This window comes from Mycteria americana, chromosome 1, assembly GCF_035582795.1.
Source record: "Mycteria americana isolate JAX WOST 10 ecotype Jacksonville Zoo and Gardens chromosome 1, USCA_MyAme_1.0, whole genome shotgun sequence".
In the NCBI taxonomy this organism is placed as follows: Eukaryota; Metazoa; Chordata; class Aves; order Ciconiiformes; family Ciconiidae; genus Mycteria; species Mycteria americana.
In genome coordinates, this window is record NC_134365.1 from 80,659,542 (window position 1) to 80,685,458 (window position 25,917).

At 42.6% G+C, this 25,917-nt stretch overlaps 1 protein-coding gene across 4 annotated transcripts in view; it reads left to right on the forward strand.

The window, feature by feature from the left end:
- The window catches only part of ETV6 (ETS variant transcription factor 6), a 144,579-nt gene that overhangs the window by 86,070 nt on the left and 32,592 nt on the right, over nucleotides 1–25,917 (forward strand). For all 4 annotated transcript variants that reach the window (XM_075507841.1, XM_075507824.1, XM_075507834.1 and 1 more), the window contains 2 exons: nucleotides 19,097–19,261; nucleotides 23,143–23,277. In XM_075507841.1, the coding sequence (XP_075363956.1) occupies nucleotides 19,198–19,261; nucleotides 23,143–23,277 (199 nt within the window). In that variant the 5' untranslated portion in view covers nucleotides 19,097–19,197. The remainder of the gene's footprint in view (nucleotides 1–19,096; nucleotides 19,262–23,142; nucleotides 23,278–25,917) is intronic.

Genomic DNA, 25,917 nt, shown 5'->3' on the forward strand with positions numbered 1-25,917 from the left:
GCATGAATAGTGTTTTTGCAGCTCACAGGTTGTCCATAACCACATCAGCTTTGGTAACTACAACTGGGCTGGAATGATTGTCTTGAAGTGTGTGAGAGTTTCTTCCTGGCTGCATTCAGTATGTGTGGGTTTGCTAGGTCAGAAGTGGTTTGTACCAAATCACATAGGAGGCCTGTGGCTGAACTTTGGTTTTCCTGGTCCCTTGACCACTGTCTTCCTTGCTAGAAGTTTCTTCCTTTTGCATCCATTCATATTCAATATCCCTGTGGCAAATAACTCAGCTGTTTACATGGGAAAGTAATAGTAGGGAAGTATTTATTATATTTTTAGCAGTCTGTAATGTAATTTAGCAGATGGAAAAAATGAGGAGGAGAGCCAGATTTCTGCAGACCACCAATATGTGCTTTGCAGGCTGGAGCTGGAGGATTGGTAACCTAAACTGAGACAGTGCAGAGGTTGCTGAACAGATGCACATACTATCAAGCTGGAAATGCACTCATGAGAAGACCTGCAGTTAAAATTATTCAAATCAGGAGTAAGCTCTTCCATTGACTGTAGTAGGCATTGGGTTAAACCCCATTAGGTCCTAAGATGCTTGCTTCTGAGATCTGCATAGTATGGTATGTGCTTGTTAAAGTGTTTGCCATGCTGTGGAGGTAATACATAAACCTCACCATCTACTTGGACAAACTGAGTAAGTGTGCTACGGAAAGTCCAGGATGAAGCACTGTATTGTTCATTCAAAAAATTTAATTTGGTTTTCATAATTTATAATGCTTAATAATACACTAGGAAATCTTCTGTAATATATTGTGTAAACATAATAAAGTCTTGGGAAAATTAGAGTTCACTACAGATTAACTATTAAATATTTCCAGTGAAGTAAAGTGAAACAGCTCAAGGCTGCAAAAAAAGATCCAACTGGCAGATTAGTAAACTGCGAATTCGCACTGTTAATTTGTAAATATAAATAGTGAAGTTCAGAAGTGAAGTCATTAGTAGAGCTTATCTGTCAGTAAACTTTCTTGACATTAATTTTTAATACTATAAAAGCAGCTGTCTTTGAAACAAAATTCTTCTTAGAAGAGGTCAACACTATAAATTTTTACTGTTATTACAAAATATTCTGAGTTGGAGAAAAAGAGCATTTAGCAATGGTTATCAAACCAATTCTTGTAACAATTATGGAAAATTTTGCTTACCCCAAAACTTTTTCTTTTTCCCTCACTTACCACCTGTGGAAACCAAGATGTTGCCTCCTATAGCAAAATCTCTGATGTTACCCCATCATTTCTGTTTTGTTTAGCTTTCATGAGCTGGAGATTTGGGAAAAATACCAATAAACTACATCCTCTTAATAGCTCTCTGTAGAGATTACAATCTAAGGAAACTCTCTGGACAAAAAAATAATTTCTCTCCTGTTTGTGTGCATTACCAAGCACAGTGGGGTCCTGGTTTATGATTGCAACTGAGACACTACAATTATGCAGAATAATAATGCAGGCCTATTGAATTAGATGATGAAGATCATTTGATTTCTATTAGGACAGCACCTCCTGGCCCTTCACATGGACCAGGGCCTCATTGTGTGAGCTGCTGTAGTTAGTGAAATAACTGTGTTCTGTCTTTCTGTACAAACAAGGCATCAGGTCCAGTGATTTATAGATACTAGATATTTTTCAGCTGCTATGAAAAACAAGACGAGGGCTTGTGTTGTTAGTGCGAACTTCAGAATGTGTCAAAATTTCAGCATAATTCTTTCCAGAAGAAAGAATTTGGAATTAAAGAGACATTCCCCACCCCCCACCCCCCTGCCCTCAAGAGAATGACAGATTTTTCAGCCGTTTCTTTCCCTGGAAGGCAGTTATCCAAGTGAGACATCCCACTAAAATCACTGGAACTGCCTGTGTAAGTAAATGCTCACAAGAACATGGGTTAAACCATGCAACCCTCAGTGTCTTGTTTATTACTTCAATGTCATATTTACTTAAATTGATGCATTTTGGTATTCATCCTCCTTTCTACTATTTATGAGGGTTGTTTTGCATTTTTACATTTATCTCAGTTTTGACAATACAAGTATGAATATCACTTACACTTTTGTTTAGAATTGCTTTTAGTTTGAACAAATTTCCATTGTTTAAATGAAACAAATGTAATTAGGAGGCTTTCATTTAAAAGCAGAAAGAAAACCCACAGCCATTTTGACTGAATGTGAAAGAAACCTATACAGAGAAAGCAGAATTCTTTTTGCACTACCAGTACAATTTTCTTTATTTAACATTGTGCAAATAAGAATAGAGTTACTAAAACGTATGCCGTCTCTTTACAAGAAATAAAAATAAACCAGTAAGTATTTAATAGAATGAATATTGGGATTAACTACAGATAAGGTTTCCTAGGGCTTCTCTGACACATGGAGAAATGTCTGAGAACTGATGAACTGGAGAGAGAAGGAAAAAGAAGAGAAAAAAATATATGCAAAGCCACTTGGGTAGAGTTATGCAAATGACCTTATCAGGGCAAGCAAAAGGCTTCTCCATTGTGCCTGCCAATTAGGAAATAGCAACTATGGACATACTCAACTCCCTCTTCCTGAGGAGATGCAGCTTTAGCATGTGATGTTGGCAACCACATCATGAAAGGAGATTAAAAATTGTCTCCTCTTTTATGTCTTTTTAAGAGGTTGGCAGAGATGCTAAATGAATCCTGGACAGAGCAAGCACACCAATGGTATGCCAGTACCATTTTTTCAATTTGATATGGTTTCTAGCAAGCCAAGAGAGCAAAGAAACCACTAGGCTTTGACAGGGGTACAGAAATAGTCCCAGATTTCTTTGAAGGCACTTGTGTCCCTCCATCCTGACTCCCATTCTGAAAACAGAAGGGAAGAAGAAACACTTCCTACTCTTCAGCCCAACTCGGCCTGCCTGGTCCAGGTGTGCTGCTCTGTTTTTCTCTTATGATTAAATCCACTCTCACAGTTGGTCAAGCTGAATGGAAACATTGGAAAGCAGCATCTAATCTTACACAGTTTTTTCCAAATAGCAAAGCATGTCAAGATTTATGAAGTGTTTTGATAATTAACACAAAAGAAAGACATTATGTTCAAAATCAGAAACATGAACTTCTGGTATTCTGGGAAACTTTTCTCTCCCTTTTTGGTGCCTTATTTATTACTCTTAGCACCGCAGCTAAATCATCAAAATTGCCACTAATTTCCACAGGAGATGCAGGCATGCTTTTCAGGATTGAAACCCAGTGTTTCCAAAACCTTGAGCAGGCATTAACTGGTCACTCATTTAACATTCAGCTGGGTGGAATAAGTTCATGGTCAATATGACATGTTAATGAGGATTTTTCATAGCTAGGGTTTGACTGTGCCCGAATTGTCTGGAGGCAGCCAGAGGGTACAGTCAGATGAATGGGTGGGCTGAGGTGTTACGCTCTGGATTGGGTGCACACCCTGAGGGTGCATCCAGTGTGTTAATGCTGCTTTATTCAAGTCACTGCTTCCCAGGCTTAAAAGATAACCGCGTGAGTAGCATTACTTAAGCAAGAGGGCAAAGACTGAAAAAACAGTGTGATCTTTCTGCATGTTAAAGCAGGGCAGCATGCAAAAATAGGAACCCAAATATTTTGTCTTTCTCTCCTTGTCCCCATAAGTGAGTGAGAGAACATCCTGGGTGGAAGAGCAGGATTTAGCAGACGCTAATAGAGTCGGCAGGGTGCACGGCTGTGGGACCAACCAACCTAGTGGGAAACTGCAGAGGGAGGCATTCCTCAGTACCCAACAAAAGCTCTGAGCCTTGAAGGTCCTTCTTGTTGCATGGAGATGCAGGCTGTGAAAAAAAATCAACTCAGGCCTTCAAAACTATCAGTGAACTGAACTAGAGAGAGAACTAGAAAGTTTGATGCAGAGGAGCTGTGCTCCCTCTGTCCCACTCAGGGTCAACACTGCATCTGCCTCTGTGAACAGAACAGTCTGGGGGCTGTGTTCATGTATGTATCTTTGGCAAAAACAAAAACAACAGAAAAGGAACTATGTCTTAAGAAATGCAGGTACTTCGTGTGCAGCTTTGGGCTAAGTTCTCTGCTGATTTGTCCTCTGCCATGAAAATCCCTTCTCTGGACACAAAACTGAAGAGACAGCAATATGCCCAGATACACAGAAGAATCTCGATGTGCACCGTCTTGGACATTTTGGCCTTACTAATGCATGTCTCAGCCCGTTCTTCTAGATCCCTTCTTTGTTGTTAGGCTTTCAGAATCTTTTTTTCTTCAAAGCTAGTTCCTATATGGGGTTTTTAATGCCCCTTACTGAGACCAACCTGTTTCCCAGTATCATTTATCTGGGTTAGCAATTGTTATAATTGCTGCAAGGATGCTGTTTAGCAATGAAGGGGAGGCAGTGAAGTGACACTTGTTCTCCATGCCAGCCCTTCTCTTACACACAGAGGCTCACTTATAGTTCTGGGAGAGAAGGGGGAAAAACAGAATAATAGTGCTGTGATTTTTTTTGTTCAGCACATGCTGCTCACTCCTTGTTTTCTTTCTGATAACACCAAGGTATTTACGTGCAAACAAAAGACTCCTCTTGCCGAATCAGCCTCCTCCTCCTCCTCCTACCTGATTCCGTCAGCAGAGTTGCAAAAGCATGACTGTGACAGCACTAAATGAGTAAGGGTGAGGTTGGGCTGACAAAAGAAATCTCTTCACACACTGTGCACACCTCAGGGGTAGTGGGGGGAAGAGGAAATCTAGAAAAAGTTCAAAACGAGGCATCAACAAAACATCTTGTTAAAAATTAATCACGGTGTTTTCTTTTGAGAATTAATCTTCAACTGAAGTAGTGTTTCAGGACCTAGATTAACAAATGTGGTCAGAGCAGGGAAGAGACAATATTGTACAGGACCAACCTAACAGTTGCCCATTCCAGCTGCTTCAGAGGAGGGTATAAGAAAGAAATGCTATAATTTATTAAGGAATAAACCAGCCCACAAAGAAATTTTTCTCTGAATTTCCATTGTTTCGTTATCCAAACACCTGAATAACAAGGGCGTAAATCTGTTCTGAAAATGCATTCATATCCTCAGAAACTCTGCATGGTGTCAAACAGAGGACTGTGTTTTCATGAACATACAGTATTTGAGTCCATATGCTCTATGTTTATTATCTTCCAGAGTGGTGTGAGACATCTAGAGTCTGCATATTTTTTCAGGGCTTCATGGGAAAATTTTTGGCACCTTGCATTCCCTAATGTCATTTTGTGTGAAATTGCTGAAGACAACTTCTCCCCCCCCCCAAATTGACAATGTGCCCATGTCTGCATTTCTGTACCATGCTGTCAGTGCTAAGCCAGTTGACCCCAGTCATGTGAAAAAATCAAAATCATGTTAATAAGCAAAGCATTTCAGAAAAGTAGTTTTCCACTTGTGGCTTGTTAAGAAGAAAGGAAGGACCTGGAATGTCAACGTGCTTTGCGCTGACAACGTGTATCTATTAGTTTAGTAATTTCTGTAATGTAGGAATTCTAAAAACAGGCATGAAGGGGAAAGTTAGGGCAGCCTGAAAAGTTAGGTTAGAAGGTATCCTTTCTTCAAAACATAGTTCACTGTCTTTCCCTAATGTGCATGTTAGCTTTCTACTTTTGTACTTCTCAAGTCTTTCTTTCTATTCACCCCACTCTCTGCCATCTCCCTCTCACACACATGCACACTTTGATTCACAGCCTTAGAGGCTTATAAACTGTGCAGTCCTGTTGCAATCTGGATTTGACTCCTGTGCTCTAGTTACCAAGAAACTTCCCTTCCTCTGATCTAATACTGAACAGCATTTCCAAAAATTGCTGTTGCTGGTATGGTTGGCAAAAACAGCTTTCATGGGTACTTAATTTGTGACACAGTCGGCTTAACCAAAGAGAGGATATCCCAGGCAAGTGTTTCTTAGTAGGACAGAAGATACCGCATCAGGGATGGCCAAGTTCAGACAAGTCGAGGTGCATGACCAGTAGGTCCAAATGGTGGATTTTTAAAAAGATGTTCCATATTGTGCAAGTTGGTTGTGAATCAGTCTTCCCAGGAGAGCAGAAACTTGAGATGATTTGGAAGTTATGATACAAAAGAATGAAGCTAAACTGGTTTGGACTTTGTAAACCAAGCAAGTCTTGAAGCATTGGAAAAATAGAAGAGAAATTACTACTTTATAGAGACACCTGTGTTGATTTCCTGACTTCAACGTGATTGTGATTGTCTGAGTTTTTGTGAATAGAAGTGGTGTGTGAACAGATACACCTATAAATCTGGATTTCTGCAACAGATAAGATAGGTAATTTGACAAGTGTCCTTCACAGAGCTGACTGAAATTTGCCAAAATATGAGGGAGCACTACTATGAAAATTTTAATTAGACAAGTTGATGAAAAAGTATTTCAGCTACATTTTCACAATATCCACTTAGGAAAGAGTGTATGGGGATTCCAGTCGTTTCAGTTGGTTCCGAGGGGGACCAGCATTGTATGCACACCATCATGCTGTTCATTTTGCTTGTACCTTCAATCCCTTCCTTCTCCTGTCTGTTTATATTGTAATGTCCTCCAGGCAGGTACTCCTCCTTATTCAGTGTTTTATACTACCTGGCACAAGTGTCGGCCATGTAAAGAAGCCATTAGATGTTACTAAATATTTCTGACAGGTGATATCATTTGATTCTCTTTCACAATACTTAAACTAAGAAAACTAGGATCGCTACCCCGACCCCTTCAAAAGAGGGGGCACTGTTAGTGGGACTGAGAGAGGTAACTTTCTCACCCCTCCCTGCTGTCACAGCTCCACAGGCAATCCCACCTCAGCTCTGGGACTCCCAGCTGTAGCACACGATGCCCCTCTCAAGAGACAGAAGACCCCTTTCTCGCAGCACATCTGCAGTAGTTTGTTGGCGATAGCAAGCACAGGAATGGCCATCCTTCCTGTGGGAAAGGAAGGGTGGAAAGAAGGACAGCACAAGATAGCGTCACTGATGTCGAGGTCACTAGGTGTCTATAGTAGCACAATAGGTTTACAGAGTATTAAGAACTGTGAATCTGTGATGGTATCAATTACCCGTCATTACTAGGTATGCAGTCTCTCTCACACCACCTTTACCTTTGTAAGAAACCTGAAAAGCAAGATGAGACAGAACCTCCTTGTGAATTATCTCATCCATTTGTTTTAATTCAAAGCTTAATCCTCTACTGGAAATGTGTAGATAAATTATTTTCCTCTATTGACATTGCAATAATTTTTCCAGACCTGGAAGCAAGACTTTCTCGGTGACATCATCAAGATTAAACTCAAGTAATACAGCAAGCCCATGCATTTTTCAGTGACATGACATGTTCTGTAACAATACTAGCTGAAGCATTTCCTCCCTTCTCTGTCACCACATCCAGCTGTTATTCTTTATGCAATTTGCCACCTCCCTGCCAGTTGTGTTGACCTAACTGTTAGTGCAATTGTGCTCTTAATCAGCTCAGAAAGCTGATCTGGCAGAAACCAATGTACATATATACTTAAATACAGATTATCTCTGTCATCGAGATCACAGCATAGCTCCTCCACCAATTGCACTGGCACATTGAAGGGGTGGCCAGAAAACAATACTAAGTCAGCACTGCCACTGAACACTACATATTGTCCGAGCTGTGGCCTGAAAAGAGCTGGTTTGAAGGACAGTATAGTGATTGCAGACATCCCAGTACTGAGATAGAAATTATCATCTTTGTTCTGGCTCCTTCATACCAGACAGAATAACAGAAAGGGGTTCCAGTATACCCAATTCAGGAGGAAGGGTATTTCCCTCAAGCACAGGACTCCTGCAAAACACCTGTGAAGCTGGAGGGGTGAAACTGAAGTGCATATTTCTGAGATCTGAGGCTGTCGCAGAGAGCTAGCCATAGCTTACACAAGCGTGCATCTCCGCTGCAGTCAGAGGTGAGTCAGTGTCACAGCTGCCCAAGAATTTGCCGAAGCCATAATACCCACAGACCTCAGCATGAACTAGCTACTATTGGTGTCAGGCAGGCTGTGCTGGACATGCAGCATATGCTCAAGCCCTTGTTGTGGCTGGTACCTCAGGGAGCTCATTCAGAGGGCATCCCAGGGGTGACTGCAAATTCTGCAGCCGTGCCTCTGACTGCAGCATGCACATATCTTTGAGAGCACAGCACAGCATCCTAGCTCCAATCTGACAAGCTCCCAAACAGGGTCTTGCCTGCTGTCCCAATTAATAAGGTTGACTTCTGATTGCTCGGGCCATATTTTCAAGTGGCCCCAAATAGAAGTAATGCCTCAACTTCATAAGACTTGCACAGAAAGTGGAAGCCGGTTTGGGGGGGCCTAATATGAGAAGTTAGTGGGTGTGCTGACTCGCTTCAGAGCAAGCAGGAGTTAAACCCTGGAGAGGAAGCAATTCTCAAGCTGCAGCAAAGATAATCATGATAATTTATCATCTGATAATCAAAGAGCACACACTTAATTTGTTCTCATTATCAATGTATTTCAAGCACAAGTACCTTAGTACAAGAAGCCTTTCTGTGCACAGTTACAGTGGAAGCGTAGAGATAAAGGGCCCCATGCAAATGCAATGCAGGTACTTCTCGTGTATGGGTGATGTGTTGTAGTGTAGTTTGGGAGTCCATCTCAGTAGCCTCCTCATCCCCTTGGATGTGAAAAAGGACCCCCGGCATCTAGAGCTGTTGTTTTAAGCACTTGACCTTTCTCTAGGACAGCAGTGTCTTCTTGGAGAAATGACTGACAGTTTGTAAGAGCTGCAGGGATTTGGTTCATTAAGGAACCATTGAGAAATGAAGCTAAATCTGGAGTTTTTAACCATGTCAGAACTCTGGTTTGCAGCATCTTGGCAGTGGGAACTGTCTGCAGCATGCTAAGAGCAGGCTTTTACCTCCAAAGCCCAAGATGTCGTTCAAAACTGAGTACAGCGTGCAGTCTCCAGAGCTGTAATTTGCACCATTTCCCCCAGTTATTTAATATTTAATGTCACCTGAAGACAGGTCTTTGCATAAAGCACAGAAAAACTCGTATACTGGTGGACTGAAGCAGGCTTTTATAGCCCTCCTGGATTAGGAGTCTGAAAGGGAATGCCTGCATAAGCAAGAGACAGAGGTCCAAAAGTGAAATCAGTTAGAGTAGAAGTATGACATGCTTTTACCACATGCTGGTGGTAAAATTTTCTCTACACTCATTTGCTTAATGGTTATAGGAAAAGTAAGCCATGGTTCTGGCTGCACTGCCAAAATCTGCTTTTACAGTAGCAGCGCAAGTGCAGCTGCAGCTCGCAAGGCTTGGAGCCCCAATGCTGAGGAAGCCAACAGATGACATCTTGCTGTCACGGCGTAGACTGTTCTGTAGTGTGGCTGGCCTCACGTTCCCTGGAAACAGCCTGGAAAACATGCTCTTTGTGTACATGCTCCCCCCTCCCCAGCTCTCACAATCGCAGTTGAGTTAGGAAACAAAGTCCTAGCCAAAATTCCTCAAGGGAAAGGGACCCAACTTCTTCAGGATGTGAGCCTCTGAGAACAAAATCTCCTTGTGAGAAGAAAGCAGCTTCTTAATACAGGAGGATTACAATGTCTTGCTATGTTGTTGGTGGTGTTTTGTTGGCATGTGAAACTGAGATTTCAAAACTTTCCACTTGATTCAGCTGTACAAAAAGGACTTCTTGACCTCTCTCTTCCAAAACGGTAGAATCACCTCTAAGTTTGCAGCCACTGGAAGAGCAAGGTGACCTAGCTCATGATAGGTTAAAGTGATAAATTACTGAAAGAACCATCTTAATTTTAGCAGCTGCATTCATTGCAACTAGCAACTATTTCTTCAGTTTTTCACATCTTTCTGGAGTGTTGATCAGGTACCTAAAACCAGAGCTTTCAATTCCATCGCCAGCATTGCTGCTGCATACTCTAGGCATGGTAATAATCTCAGCACCCCTTTTCACTGTACAGCAATTAGGTAGCAGGCAAAAGACATAAGTAAAACCATATGTAGGTCAAGACTACCAAGATCAATTTATTTCTAATTACTTACAAATCTTCAACACCCCAGCCAGGGATCAAGGCCATATTGTGTTAAAAGACAAAACCAGCATGTATTGTCAGTTCATTCTAATACAGTTTTATTTTTTTTACCTTAAAATTATTGTTGCCAGGATGCACCGAGTAAGTGACACAAGAAGTAGGAAGGAAAAGTATCTGTTAAGGATGTAAGGATGCTCTGCATTTGTCCAGTTGTAAAGAGGAGCAGAATATAATTCCTGGATTCAATCCCTCCTATAACAGATTCAGTGTATGGGCAGGTGTCCAGTGACTTTGTGCCTCACATCTATAAAATAGATATAACAATCTAATCTGTCTGCAGTTGAAAGGCACAGTGTAGTGTAAATGTGCATGTATTACTAACGGTAGTATCAGCAGTGGCTGTATCCAATACAGGAGAACTGTAAAGAATGTTTGTTAGACCTGAATTTTGACCTGGATTAAGATAAATTGGTTTGAAACAATAAAGAGTTGCTGAGAAGAAAATTAAAGTTTTTATAATCTCCTTGACTTCTACTTGCAAAACTGCTTGCTTCTGGCAGCGTGGTCTTTTGAGCTAGCTAACACGTGCCATTGTCAGGGCTCGGCTAGTTTTGTTTAGGATATAGTTTTTGCACATACAAGGAAAAAAGCAACAGAAGACATTTCTTTCAGCTCCTTTTGGAAGGAAGCAGTAGGAAAGCAATGTCTGCTCCATGGAAAACGTCCAAAAAATTGGTTGAGAAGGAGTCAGGAGTGGATTAAGACTATAACTGGGAGCAGATCCAAACCAACATTTCCCCATCCCCCTGCCAGCTGCTTGTGTTGCACAAGCTCTTCTCGTAGGAATCCCATGGTCACCTGCCCTCTCTGCCTGTGGGCACAACGTGAGCAAAGAGAGGGGTTGTCTTGGATCCAAGCAAGTTCTTTCCTGAGTGTGGCAACCGTGGTAGTGGCTTGAATGGCTGTAGTCAGCCGAACGGCATTGTGCTGTCTGTGGCTCACTGACTCACTGTTATGCTCTGGCCTTCTCTGAATGTGGTGCCCAGATGCGAAAAGCCAGCATTCTCCCTGCCCTGGAAGGAGAGTTCTTGTCAGGCTTCTAGGAAGGCTTTGCAAACAACATGAAAGGAAACTGGAGCTGTTCTGTGCAGTTCTTGAAAGCTCTTGGACATGGCTCATGGAATGAGTGCCTAGAAAACAGGCTGGTCTTTTCATCACCTCTGCGGTTGCTCGCTTCTTTGGCTGGTAGCTTTTCCCTTCCAGAACTTCAAACCCTGGCCACTTCAGCATGTGTACCAGCACCATTTATCTAGACTGGTTTGCCCCATCCCGGGTGAATTCTCTTTTCAGGCTGCAAACTGCCTGTCAGCAGCAGGTAGACTGCTCCAGCATTATAACACTTTCTGTGACTGATACCAAAATGGGGCAGCTCATAGAAGAAAGAGGGCTACATCCTAAGGTCAGCTTTTTCTACAAGCTAAATGATGCAGGTGGAAACAGAAAGGAGAGAGGTGGCTGCTATGGGTCAAATACTGATTTCAGTTACAAGAAATGCAACACAACTGGCCACATTAAATGACTGGGGTTGCACATGAGGCTTTATTCTGACATCAGGTAGAACTCTAAGGACTTCAGGAATTGGTCTGCAGTGTTCAGGGACTTTTCTGACTGTCGTTGGGGCAAGGGGTCTTAGACGTAGCTGAGTAATTTTGTGTAAGAGAGTTACTTCATTTAGTAACCTGTATCTGCAAAGAAAAGGGTTTGGCCATAGAGTGAGAAAGAATATGTTCTTCATGTTGAATTCTGTAGAGTGTGGCCTTTCCTCCCTCCTTTCCCACTTACACAGACTTCAGATTTTGTAGGGTTTTTGTACCGGTGACTTCATCTGCCATCATTAATCAGCAAGCTATCTCAGCCCAGCAAACTAATTTAGAGTCCTGCTTGTGCATTTGATCAGCAAATGCAAACCATGTGTAATGTCAGCAGGTCAGGGGAGGTGATGGAACATGGGATTTTCACCTCAGTTCCAGAAAGGGCCATAGTTGCTTCCAGGAAGCTGAGCTTGGCACTGGGTGTGGGGAATTGAAAAGATTTATTTCCCTGTATGAGAGCTCAGAGCTTGATCATTCTAATCAAGCATTTTCCAATCAATATGTTTCTTATGGGCTTTCCAAAGGCTGCATTAGAAAAGCAATTTTATTTATTTTATGACCCTGGAGCCCTAAGGGATTTGGGTGTGTCAACTTTCCAGGGTCTCTGTACAGTGAGAAGAGAAGGGCTGGGTTGCAGGGCACCACGCTAGCAAAGTCAGCATGTGAGAAACCCAGCCCAGTGCTTCACTAGGTTTGTTTCTGTAGATGTCTGTATACACAGAGGCCCTAAAGCAAATACGGTGTACAAAGCATTACCTGCACTTGTGCTCTACCTCTAATACCCTGTTCAACAGGACAGCAGGAGACATGAGCCTATGCCTTTTATTTCAGATTACTACTGAAAAAGCTGTTTCACCCTCTGTTCCCAGCAGTGTGGGAAGCTTCCCAAAGCCTTGTCATTCTGATTACAGGCAGTTTCATACCTTTTTAAAGGACACGCAAGCCTCACTGGGGTCTCTCTTCCTGCCCATCACACAACTCCTCTGTTCCCTATCCAATCATTTTTTCCTTAACAAGACCTGCAAAGGTGCATTTTCGTCTGCTGCCATCCATTTCCCTTGTACCAGTTTGTACTCACCTCCCAAATAATTCTCTCTGAGGATTAGCCAGGATTAACCTTTTCCTCCTTTTCTACCTTTGCTTATCTCTGGGCCTCAAAACTGCAGAGCCAGCTTTCTACTGTAGGATGAGGCAATCCCAGTGGGCCAGCAGCAGTGAATGGCCACTGCTTCACCACTACCTGGGTTAAGTGGCATCTGCTGGAAAGAGAAAGTGGTCGGGCACATCACTCACACCAGACTTCCGTCCCCTACTTATAACATCAAGTGCACGGACCATACAGTGATACCACATTTATCCTGTGGTAGAGCTGCATCTTCCACACGTATGGCAACCCAAGAGCAGTCTCAGAAGGCACTTACTTAGACTGTCCATCTGCATGGGGATAGCTAAGCATGCCACAGCTCTCTGTCATCCATTCCTCTCCTCTGAGGAATTAGAAAGGCTTCCTGAGAAAGCAGGGTCCTTAATCTTCCTGCCTTTACCTTCCATAGCAGGGTAGTCCTCAAGGGCTGCTGAGCTCCCTGTGGGTGGGAGCCTGCCAGCGCTAGTAGCTATGGGGAAGGCACTTTCGGTAAGAGATCGGTGCAACAGCTCTAGCAGAGATAGCATAAAATTCCTGTCTCAGGAGCATCTCAGCACCCAGCTTTGGCTTTAATTGGAAACCCCTTCAGCGTGATGGGCACACTGCTGTTGAGCTCAGCACTGCAGCCCTTCTCGGGGAGCAGCACGTCGCAGTTTGTGCTGTCAGGTTGGAGCACGGTATCAGAACAGGGCCCTTGGTCTGCATCAACAATCAATACCTCTGAACAGGGAACCAGAGAGCAGCAGAGACAGCACTGCGGGAGTATTGAACCGTAGTCATTTGAAGCAGCTGCGAAGCATTTTGCACTTTTGAAGCATTTCAGATGTTAACTGGCCAAGCCCCATGACACCTTTTTGCATTTTGGTAGTCTAGCTTTCCAAACAAAGAAGTGAGACAGAAGGAGGTGAATTTTAAAAAGTTGCTCTGGCAGAGCCTGGAAGAAGGATTTTAATCTAATCCCGTGTTTTTCCTCCAGACCATGTTGCCTTTACAAAGAAATCAAGAGAAAAACACCTCCTCATGCTCCTCTCCTGCTTGATATACACCATCATATGCAGAACCACATATTATGCTTTATGGGTAACATGGAAGAATTTTGTTAATTAATAACAAAAAAGAGAGCTTCAGTTCTTAAAGAGCTAGTTGATAGCAGTCACTCAGAAGTCTTCTGAGCTTCTACAGCATCATTTTCCCACTAAAGGCTCAAGTACTGTCCTATAGTCAGAACTGGCCTGCCTCATGCTGCCAGTGATGATGCATCTGTCCCTGGGTGTTTGGAAACCAGTTGCTGATTTGCATGAGCTGGCCCCTTTGCTGTTTGCCCGACTGCACTAAGTAGTTTTCGGCGTGGGAGTGAGAACAATTCTGTCTGCCTGCAGAAAGCAGGGATAAATGAGAAGTCTGTCTTTACCCCCTTCTCGCCTCGTCATCCTGCCTGCCAGGCAGCCAGGCGTAAGGATGGAGTGCCCAGCTGAAGTGGAACAAAAAGTTAGACGAAACTTACTGTGAATGCTGTTTTCGTCATGCATGCTGTCATGTGGCTGCATCCTCATATTGAAACTAAAATGGAACAGCAGCTCTCAGTGGTACTGCACATTACACTTTGCATTGGATTTGTGTCTCCAGATTGTTCCAAAATGAGTCAAGGTGAAAACAGCCTACGGTACATTATACTTCACGTTTTAGATGTAGCTGTTACATACACCATACATAGCAACTCATACTGTAAAATGCATACCCTGTCTTCCAAAGCAAAGAAGGAGATACTGAACATGAGTGCTTTGCAAGATTCAAGGTTGGCTACAATCTTTTCAAAAAACAAAGTTGTAACCCTACCAGAAGTTTGTGGTCAGATGCAAATATTGCTGGCTGTGTAGTTTTATGTGCAGAAGGTTATATACTAGGTGAGCAGAGCACTCTTTTTCCAACCTCAAAGCCTGACCGTGCTTAAATTTCCTGAGGGGCTCACTGTCAAAAAAGGAGCAAACTCTTTAGAGACCATCAGCTTAAACTCCTCTTCAACAGACCAATGCATTCTGCTGCGTGTGTGCGCACATGTGTGTAGGTGTGTAAGTGCCTGAACATACGTAAACAATTTTACTGGCTGCTTGAAGGTGTAAATTACCCCGTCGGTCTCTTTTCATTGTACTTGTTTTTGCTGTGCAAGAATAGAAAGGAACAGGAGTGGATTTCTTCTGCAGTCCAGATGGTTATCAGCTTGTGCCCTGGAGCATGAGAATTGATCACTCTCACCATTTATAAGGTAGCTAGTGTAACAGGTGTTAGAAACAGGACGTCAGGTGAGGAGTAAGCAACAGAAGTAGATAATCTATTAAGGCACCAGTGCACGAGCCTGCAGCATTAGACAGGTGAGCACGAATTTTGCTCCCTGTTTAATGCATTTGAAGCTGTCAGATTATAAACATGTCTATAAATTATTGTATTTTACTCTGCTGGAGGTGGTGTTTGGAAGCTGACAGAAGACAGACTAGAGAATACACTGGTTCTCACAGAGCCGGAGTCTGATGGTTTACATGGCTTTGTCTAACCTGCTTTCAGCTATTGAGTTCAAGAAGTTTTTGTTGTTGTTTATTTTTACATTACACAGACAGAGAGACCAAGGTTGGGAATGCTTGCCAGATTTCAGCCAGCAGAGCAATGGCAGGGATGGGAGCAGAGCCAGGTCCGACTCCCAGGTCAAAATTCACCCTCTGAAGTCCGTGGCGACGCTGGCCACCGAGAGGGCAGACTGGGAGAAAGGCAGCATCCCCTGTGCCTGATCCACACCTACTGAAAGCAGCAAAGCCTTCCCACTGATTTCAACAGTCGGTTCAGCAGGCAAAACTCTGTCTTCATTTTGTAACACAGCACTGATTTTCCTCACTTTATTCTGCTTGGTAAATATCTTTGTTAGTTGAAGACAATGCTGTTAGCTTTCACAGAGAATAGAACTGGAGAGATAAAAAGAGCCCATTTTCCTCCACCGTGGACACAACAATAAAAGAGAAGATGGAGAGGGGAAAATAAGAAACAGCATCCAAAAAAGAAAAATTGTATAAGCGGGATTAGTTTTTCTTTCATGGAGGGTATAGGAAAGCATTTTCAGGACCTCCTGATAGCTATGTATGTTGTGCTGTAAAATCCCTTCAGCTGCAAAGCCAACACTCTCATGCCCTTGTTTTCACAAAACCAACTGCTTCTTTTTAAGAAAGGGCAAAGAAGGTGGGATACAAATTTAGTAAATTCTGTACTGCACATGAAAGAATTATTTTTTGAATGGCAGTTTCTGAAGGACTTTTGGCAACACCGGTCTGCACCCCCAGAAAAGGCTCCTGTGACTGAACTGGTTCAGCCTCACAAAGCAAATGGGCATGCAGTGGAGGCAGGCAACTAAAGCGGGTTTTTTTGAGAAACTAACTTCCCAGGAAAGCAGCAGGGCAGGGAGGGAGGGAAATGAGAGAAGAGGCAATCCATCTAGGGAAAAGCAGTTAACTTATTTTATGGCACTTCGTATCTTCCAAACCCAATGTAAGGATTTAATTATGATATTGCCCCATGGGTGGAGAGATGTGGCGCGTCCACCCACTCATTTTAGCAATAGCCAAACTGAATTAGAAAGGCTGCTTGCTGATTCTCAGTAACTAGAAGCCAAGTGGTCCTAGATCATACTACTTCAGGGCTTTTCTCACAAGCTTTGGAGATGCTGCTAAAACCCAGCAGAGACCTGATTTGCAGTGTGAAGCACTGGGTCTGTTTCAGAGTTGCCAGCACAGCAGACGTGACTTGTCCCAGTCTGTGTACCTTATTTGGCTGTTTTGGGTCTAGCACCAATCAATTTAAACCTCTCTTTAGACATGGTACTTTTGTATTAGGTGAATGGGATGCAAAAATACACTGTCACCAGGACATGGGAAATGATGATCTATGCTTGTACAGGGAGTGATTTATTTATTATGTTGTTAGCTATAGGGGAGCATGCACATCATGTGAAGTTATGATATAGCTCTGCCTGTGTCGGCCTGATTTTCCCAATGATGTTTTTTTTTTTGTTTCGTGCCTCATCTTGTGAAGTGCACATCAGAAGTCCAGTTAGATTTCCACATGATAGTGCTCCTTTGGGCAACTTACTACTTGCATGGCGTGGCAAAGGGAGAGGCAAAAGAAACCATGCTTCAGCATTTCAAGCGCTCCACAGATGGTCTTTTAAACCCTTTCATAAGTTGTGGTCTGGCTGCATCATATCTGAATTCTTTCTCTTTTAGCTGCAGTCAATGTGCATGCTGCCCAGCAGCAGCCTGGGGTCTGGAGTGTGTTTTCTGCAGGAATAAGCCCATATTCAGCAAAAGATGAACCTCAGTCTGGCATTTTAGATGGTGGTTTGCATGTCTCTGAGCAGATCTACCCTTTACCCTAGTCTCTTCAAAAAGAAAGGCCCTACGGAAAACTCTGACCCCAGTAATCAGACCCTAATTCAATAGGGGGAAGAGAATTTAAGTACTTCATAAATAAATAAAAGCTACTTCTTGTTTCTGTGTGGTACATAATACAGTGCTACAGGGGCAGTTGAAAGCCAATGGAAATGCTTGTTGCTGCCATGCAGATGTCCCTTCCTTAGGTCAGCTCTGACCCTTTCTTAGGCTCGATCTCAATTCCTTTTCTGACTGAGATTCAGTTCTGTATGCAGCTGTGGCTCTGGGACTTTCCAAAGCCGCTGTCTGGGAATCTGGCATAGCAGCAGAATGCAATTCACTGCATGTGACCTCTTGCTAAAACAGAAAAAAGGGTTGCCTATCTGTTAAAGAAGTAAAAACCAAAACAAAACAGAGCGGTACAACTCTCCCAGGTTTCTTTTAGTGCTTGGTAGGAGGAGGGTAATCAGATCTCAGAGAATGGTGTGCCAGGAAGGAAATTTCTTCCCATGTGCAGCATACAATCAACCAGGTGCAATATGAGGAAGGGAGGTTCGTCTTCCTCTGAAGCATAAGGTATTAGCTCCTGCCAGAGGCTGTGTACCAGAGATCTGATCAGATACGGCAAATTTTATGTTCCTATGCACAGTGTGAAGCTTTCATTTCTACGCAACACATTGTAGCAAGTCAAACAATGAGTCATCTCACAAGGGGGAAAAGGAAAGAAAGCTTTTATCTCCCAGTGGATTGGAGATAATCTCTCTACCTGGGTATAAACAGCTCTTCACTGTGCTGCCTTCTCTCCAGGGGAAGGAAGCTATTTTAAATTTGTCTGTAAAATAGACATTGAATTGTCACATCTCCCAAGCCTCTCTGCCTGGGCGCAATAAAGGTAGCAGGCAAAAGATCTTTGACTTTCATGGTAACTTGGTTGGGCCCCTGTGAGTAAACACAGTAGTCTAGGCTGTATGTGCTGTACGAGCTGGCTGGGAGAAAGCGAGTGCCAGATTCTCCTTGGAGCCCTGGAAAATCTGTGCCCAAACTGAACATACCTGCTATTTTACTATAAAATAGCATACCACCCTTATATGGACAGAGTTACATTGGTAGTATTTTGTTGCTATACAGGAAACACAAGCTAGAGCAGTGCTAAAGGTGCCATAGCCTCAGCACTTATTTTCCTCTCCAGTGTGGGAATAGCATCTGCTAGTGTAAGGGCATCTGCAGGAGGGGTGGGCTAGTCTGAATACACCTTTCTCAACCATACCCGCACTGATAACCACTTACAGACCCACTGTTACAGAGGCTGTGTGAAGCAGCCCTTCTTTACAGACCCCAGCCACCTAGAGGGAAGTATGGCCATAGCTCTCTTGCATCTGACTACTTTTCATTATTCTTGATTAATGACTTTACAAGCGGCATGAAGAGAGAACACACCTCTCTTCTATGAAAGGATACACACCAAGGTTAGATGGGGCCAAGAACTTTGCCTCCTGCCTCAGAAGGAGCAGCTGGAGGAAAATCCCATTTCACAGTGGAAACGTGGAATGAAATAATGTCCTAGAAGCTTTTTTCAGGATGCTGAGGCAGTTCTTGTTTCTCAACATGTCACAGATAAACCAAGGTGCCTGAATTAATGAAGTATTTCACAGTCCAGTGCTTAGAGTAATTCTACGTCAACGTGACATTCCTCTCCTACACCTTCCCCTGAGACTTTGCACATTATGGTGTGGGGAGAAAGGGGGATTCACTGATGTTTGCCTATATTCTCATGCCTTGTCTCAATTTGGTAACATAATCATGGTCTTTTCCTGCCACAGGTTTGCAGCCCGTTTACTGGAGCAGGGATGATGTGGCACAGTGGCTCAGGTGGGCGGAGAAGGAGTTTTCCTTGAGGCCAATCGAGAGCAACACTTTTGAGATGAACGGCAAGGCTCTGCTGCTCCTGACCAAAGAGGACTTTCGATACAGGTCTCCTCATTCAGGTGAGGATTACATACAAAAGCTGTGATTTAAAAGAGAGAGGAAGCTGCAACAAAATCTGGAGGGGGTCAGAGGAGGAAACAGTCACGTTTGTTGGGGTGGAGTGGGCAAGGGGAGGAGAGGGAGGAAAGAGGCACTTCTATGAGGCAAGGACAAAAAGGACAAGGAGGGAATTAAATTCTCATACACCTGAGTTGTAGGCAAATTTGAATGCAAATCCAAACTCAGACATCCAGCCTGTTTCTAGTTAAAACTCACTGCAGAACTCCCAGAAAGCAAGCTTCTCTGGCAGCACTTTGTGACTTCCAGCTCTTCCCTGTAAAGACTTATCTTTTCATAGACCCAACTACAGCAGCAAGTTAATCAAGTGCTCCAGCCTCTCAAGAAGCCCATATTAGCATTCTGCCTCACAGTTGGCTTGGCTGATGTGCCGCTAAAAGTGACTGCAAAACTCCTCCCTGGGGGACCTTTCCTCTGTTTAACAGCCCCTGTGGGTTTTGCTTCACTTTACCATATTCTGTCACGTGCTGGAGTCCAGCCCAAGGCGCAGCACAGACAGGTGTGTGAATCAGTCTGCCTATTGCTCAAATTATGTCTTCATTTATTCACAAAGAAGATTTAGAAATGTGTATGTTACCTGCCTGTATTTATATCCCCTGCGGTCTGTCTGCTCCAGTTTTACAGTCAGAGTAAGCCTCTGCCCTCCTTTGTCAGGGATGTTTAACTAAATATGAGTTATTGGTTCTAAATAAGAGCTGTGAGCTTTTCTTTTGTGACCATACAAGGTACTCCTGTTAAATATAAAGGCTCGTAATTCGATCAGCATAGGTGATCAAAGAGTTTGGACCAAGTGGTGACAGAATTGCTGTGAGGAGGAGTCTTCCAGTGCAGGGCTCACTAGGTGCAGAAGTACAGCTGGTGCTGCTTGGATCCAGCTGGTAAACAAGCCGTGGCACTAATTCTGCATCAAGCTGCTTGGTGACTCCCTTGACTGCGCCCCCACAACCATCCTCCTGCAGAATCTGCCGCACAAACTGTGGCTTATGTTTAGTGTATACGAACTTTTTTAAGCATGTGCTTCAAATCCAGGACTAATTTTGTATGGAAGGAGATGCCAAATATTAATGTCTATTGCCAGTGTAATACAGCAGTGAAAACTGATGCCTAGAAATGTCTTTTTTTAAATTCTGGTACATCACTTTGAATCATTTCATTAAAAAATTAGCCCTGCTTAAGGCAAAAGGAGTATTGAAAGTGGGGATGTGGGCAAGGACTGTAAGGGACACCTTTGTGTATCTTGTCTGCAACTCCCTTATCATCCCGATGCCTTGCTGCCTACAGGTTATGCTCCTGCTCTTCCCCTTGTGTGCTGTGAGGGCACTTGAAGTGAGTAGGATTAAAATGTTTGTAGGCTGGAGATAGAGCATTCCCAGAGACCAAGCCTCTGGCTTGCAAATCCTCGCTTTATGCAGAAGGTTAAGCTCTTATTTACCTAAATTCGGAATGAAATAACAAAACTAAAGGCCTCCTCCCTTGCTTTTTCTCTTCTCCTTCTCTCCAGGTATTCCCCACTGATAATAAACCTTTTAAAGCATATCTGAGTCAGTCCCTAAAAATTTAAATGACTGTAGGTAAAGGGACATTACCTCAACATTTCCCAGAAATTAACTATACATGAAATTTAAGAACTATGAAATAATGTTTGCCATAGAGGCATTAAGTTTTTCAAGAGTGTAGGTACGTAAAAGCTGTATCCTTTCCCCTCATGGCTAAACCAGGAGAACCACCTCCACTCCCCCCAGCAGTCCTACCAATAAAGTGAGCTCACAGCCCCCCAGCTATTCTCCTATTTAGGGCTGGCCAGGGAAGGGAAGCAGCAGAGGAGGGAGAGAGTGAAAAACGCTTTTCACCTTCTTAACTAGCATTACTGCATCTGGATGGTGCAGTAGCATAACTGTTTTGTTAGGTAAAAAAAAGACAGCCAGCTTTATGGACGTTTTCGCTAGTCTGTCAGGCCAAATCAAAAGAGGTACAAATTTGCTACCTTATTGCTTGGAGTGTTACAGCAGTAGTTATGATTATGCCACTATTGCATTCAAAGATGCAAATTATGTGGTAAAATCACTTTTTAGCCTTTCGTGTACTAAACATGGAAAAGGTAACTGGGTTCTCGAGGCTTTGTTTTTAATTAGATTTTCAGGTATTGCAATCACCTTTTAAAAATGCCCTAAAGTCACTGCTGAGACAGTAAAAGCAGCCAAGATGCTAAAAATAAAGGAAGCTGAACTATGGAAAGCAGGATGGCTTTAACCATTTCACGCTAAGACACTAAACTTGCCCACAAATAGAGCATTGGCAGTTTATAGAGACAAGGGACAAATGGCGCATAGTTTATAATCTCATAGAAACAACTACTAAAAAAAAAACCGCCACACTTGAGAAAACTCTCCCAGAAAATCCAAGGTTTCCTAAGTGAAACTTCACTAAGTTCCTTTTCAGATAATATGTTATTGCTGCAACCTGTTCCTCTGTAATATGAGCAGTGACAAACAGAAGAGAGCAAGCAGAATTAAAAGTCGAGAGACTTCCTACCCTGTGTTGTACATTTTCACTTTGAAATGTGCAACCAGTCACATCAGACAAAATGTATAAGTACTTAGGTGTTTCATGTAGATGTTGTTGGAGGAAGGGCATCAGTACAAGATGTAATACATAAAAAGACACAAAATAAGCAGTTAGTCCATTGGTCTCCTAGATATTGTGGTGATATGTTCCACTGAGGAAAGATAACAATTCTAGTGCCAAGGAATGGGGGGGAACGGAGGGAGGGAGGCGAGGAACAGCCTGCCTGCACCCCAAAAAGAAACAAGTATCTGGATCAATTAATGCAAGAACATGTCAGTTTGGTGCAATGCAATTCTCTGCAGACATTTCTCTGGAAGAGTAGTACAATGGCAGCTAACAGACTATATTAGCCCATACGGAGCACCAAGTCCGCTGCATTTTGTTCCTTAGTCTGCATCATATCCATGGTCTAATATTGCCTGTTGCAGTAAGCTCCATACAGATTCTAGCAGCTAGAAATAACTAGCTTTGGGATCCCATTTGGGCTTTGCAGGAAGTCCAACCCATGATGCCAAGAGTGACATACAGAAGTTCCTAAGGCACGTATAGCACTTGAGTGTCTCCAGGAGTTGTCACCACAGCAAGGGTGTTCAGGATAGTTAAATCTCTCAATTCTTTTCAAGTCTTTGAGTCCATCCCAAAGTAAATTCTCAAAGTGAGAGTTCTTCCTCCTGTGGATTTCCTCGAATGGAGTATCTGAGTAGCACACTGCCTCTGGCCTTGAGCCACTAGTGTTGTATGGAGAGGCTTTACAGCATCTTCTGTCTCCTCCCCCCATAAAGCCTAAATTGTTCAGTAATTAAAGAAGACCACCATCTTTGCTCTCAGCAGCTCACTGCATAAATCATGGGTTCTACATTTAAGAATTCTGTGTCCTAAGGTGTCTTTCTAAAAAACTGAGACTGTGATGAGAGAAGGTGGGACACTGAACTAACTATTGCTTGTAAAGGTTTGGAGCTCTTGGATGGGCAGTCATGTAGCCTGAAAAAACCTCTGTATTGGGGTAATAAAAGCCATGTCCTGTCATTCTTCCATTTTTCCACAGTCACACACAGAGGTGTGATGTGCAGCTTTTCTTTTTCGTTTTTCCTTTCAGGGAAGAACCTTGCAAAACAGTGAAATGCAGGATTTTACTGCAAGCATTTTTGGGTCTGAAAATAGCACCCAGGAGCCATGAATTCATGCATCAGATGGCTAAATGAGTCTTCTCAGCAGTATGTACGTTCTCATTTCCTTTTTCCTGCTGTTTGTCTTTCAGGTGATGTTTTGTATGAACTCCTTCAGCATATCCTGAAGCAAAGGAAGGCTCGTATGCTCTTCACACCTTTCTTCCACCCTGGGAACTCTATCCATGCTCAGCCAGAGGTCATATTACACCAGAATCATGATGAAGGTAACTCTGTCTCATTCTTATGGTAGTTGCCATTATAGAGGTGAGTAGGGTAAGGCTGTAAGGAATTATGTCATTTTCTTGCTCCAAAGTTCTTTAAATAAAGCTATTCTCCTCCCTTTGTCTCCATAGCTTTAGAATAATCAACTGGTCTAGGGAGTCAACTGTCCATTCTCCATTTATCTTCTATTATTTTGTCCTGTTTCCAAAGCCTGCTTAAAAGCTATGCCAGATGCAGATTAAAAAAATACCAGACAGTTTTATTGACCCCATTGATTCATTTTTCCTCACTCCCAATTAGGTAGACAAAGATGCTTCATGGACTTTTAGTATCCTGGAGATGCAACTAGATGCAGTTGTTTGCAGAGCAAGGGAGAAGGCAGCCTTAGAGAGGAACATCTAACTCAAAATCACTTCAACTGGCAATCTGTCACCGCCTCATGCCAAAGTTCCTAGCACTGAGCCCATCTTGTTGCTCAGCTTTTGATCTGATTGAACAATTCACGTTGAGAGAAGGTTTTTTCTCCAGGTTTTCTCTCATTTTTACTATCAGAATTACTTGCTTAGGTTATTGGTTAGCTTTCTAGTACTGTCCACACATACCATGCCTGGCAGAGGTGGTGAAGAAAGAATAGATATGTTTGTAGAATTGCAGATTTGGGCTTCTTCTACTCATTGTTAGTACAGATCAAAATGTAAGTGTGCTTCCTTCAATGGAAAATTGAGGTTTTATTTTCTTTAAAAATATATACACTAAAAAACTTCTTGGTTTTCTCCAATAACAGGAAAATATAAAGCCTAAGCCTTTTAAAAGGTCCTTTCCACAAAAGCATCAGGCAGAATTCACTTTTTCAATTAAAAAAAAAAATCTAGGAAAAAGTAGTGTTATTCCTTTTTTAAGTAAAGAGGAGAAGAGAACAGAAGTGAGTTAGGATATCGCCCTAGTCTCTGCTAACTGGAGAAAACATGCACAAATTATTTCAAGATTTAGCGTGGGATTGCAAGAGAAGATTCAGGGGTAGTGTCAGACCTGTACAAGTTGCCCATGGCCAGCCTGAGCAAGCCAGAATCAAATGGCACCAGCAAAACTCTAAGACTAAGCCAAGAACAGCACAGCAGCAGGTGGGATAAGGACACTCCAAAGTGTTCCCACACAGCTGTGTAAATATTTCAGATTAGAAGAGGGTGCTACAGGTCAGGATGAGGTTGAATTGGCAGAGTTGTGCAAGAGACAGTTACCTAGTATATTAAGATAGACACTTTCCAGAGACCATTATAAAAATCTCCATTTTTTTCCTGAAGCTTGGCATTCACCCACAAGTGTTCCCTTTCTAAATTTCAAACATAAATACTAGCTGCCCTCTCAGACACCCCTACATTAAAGATATGGAGCAACTTTCACTCTAGAGAGGATTTCACAGGGATGTTGAGTTGGCCTTTCATGTGCGTCACTTAAAACGTAAGTCCTTTGCAATCTAGTCCAACTTCTGTCAGAGGACAGGATGATTAAGAAACAACTTTGATTTCTGCCTCACAGTATTCTGGCTGCTAATAGTACCACTGTATTTGCTTAGAGAACTCTGTGCTATTACTTAAAACTTTTCTTTGTAATGACAAAAATTAGTTCTTGTTTTGAGAGAACTCAAGTTTGAGTTCTTGCTGTGAGAAGAACTTCAAAACAAGCAAAAGCAATCAGAAAATCTCTATGACAAGAATTTATAGGCAGGTGAACTTATTTATTTATGTATTTTGACATTCCTTCTTTCTTCTTCCTGTTTCACAACGTCACTTGGGAGAAACTAGCACAATTAACTTTACCATTTTCCCTCAGCAGGATGCAACTTAGAAAAAAAGGGGAATGAATGTGAGAAGCAGAACGTAACCCTGCCTAACTCACAAACTGTAACAGAGAGGTCAAGTGTAACTTCGGCACAACTTCAAGTGGTTAAACTTCATAAGTGATGGATCTTTTTTAGAATCGCTTCTTACCCAGTGATCTTTTTCCATTTTCTTCTACTGGCTCTTTTGCCCATTTTCTAATAGATCATATACTTTTGATCCTGCTTCTAAATGCTTTCATTTTAAGTCAGTTAATCCAGAATCAGATGAGACCAACATTTACATCTAGTGGCTTTTTACTAGCTTAAGCAAAGTGGGTTTGACTGTTTGAAATCAGTTGACAGTGGTTCAGGATATCTCCAAGATGCATTGGCACTGGCTTGGAATCTGTCCTGTGGGCGTTGGTCTCTGTCCCTGTAGAGGGATGAGCAATGGAAAGTGAATTACCTACATCTCTAGTGGTCCTTCTGACTCAGCACTGAGTCATTTGATGGGATGCCATACAGGAAGCTTACACTGTCATTCCCTGCACTTCTTTTATGGGTAAGCAAAGAGTGCCGGTCTTTGGGATTGTCATGCCAGCAATTGCTCACTCCCAGAGTGAGTGCAGCCCCACCCATGCCTGTATGGATCAGATAGGTCAGCAATTTTCCTGGGAGCTGAATTTCGTTTCACAGCTTTGCCTTCAAGAAAAGTGTGTTGGTCACTCAGAATGAAGAGCCAGACTAATGAGTGAATCTATTCCTGCAGGAAATGATATACCATATGTGCTCAACTTACAGTCATCAGATGTGCCAAGGAATG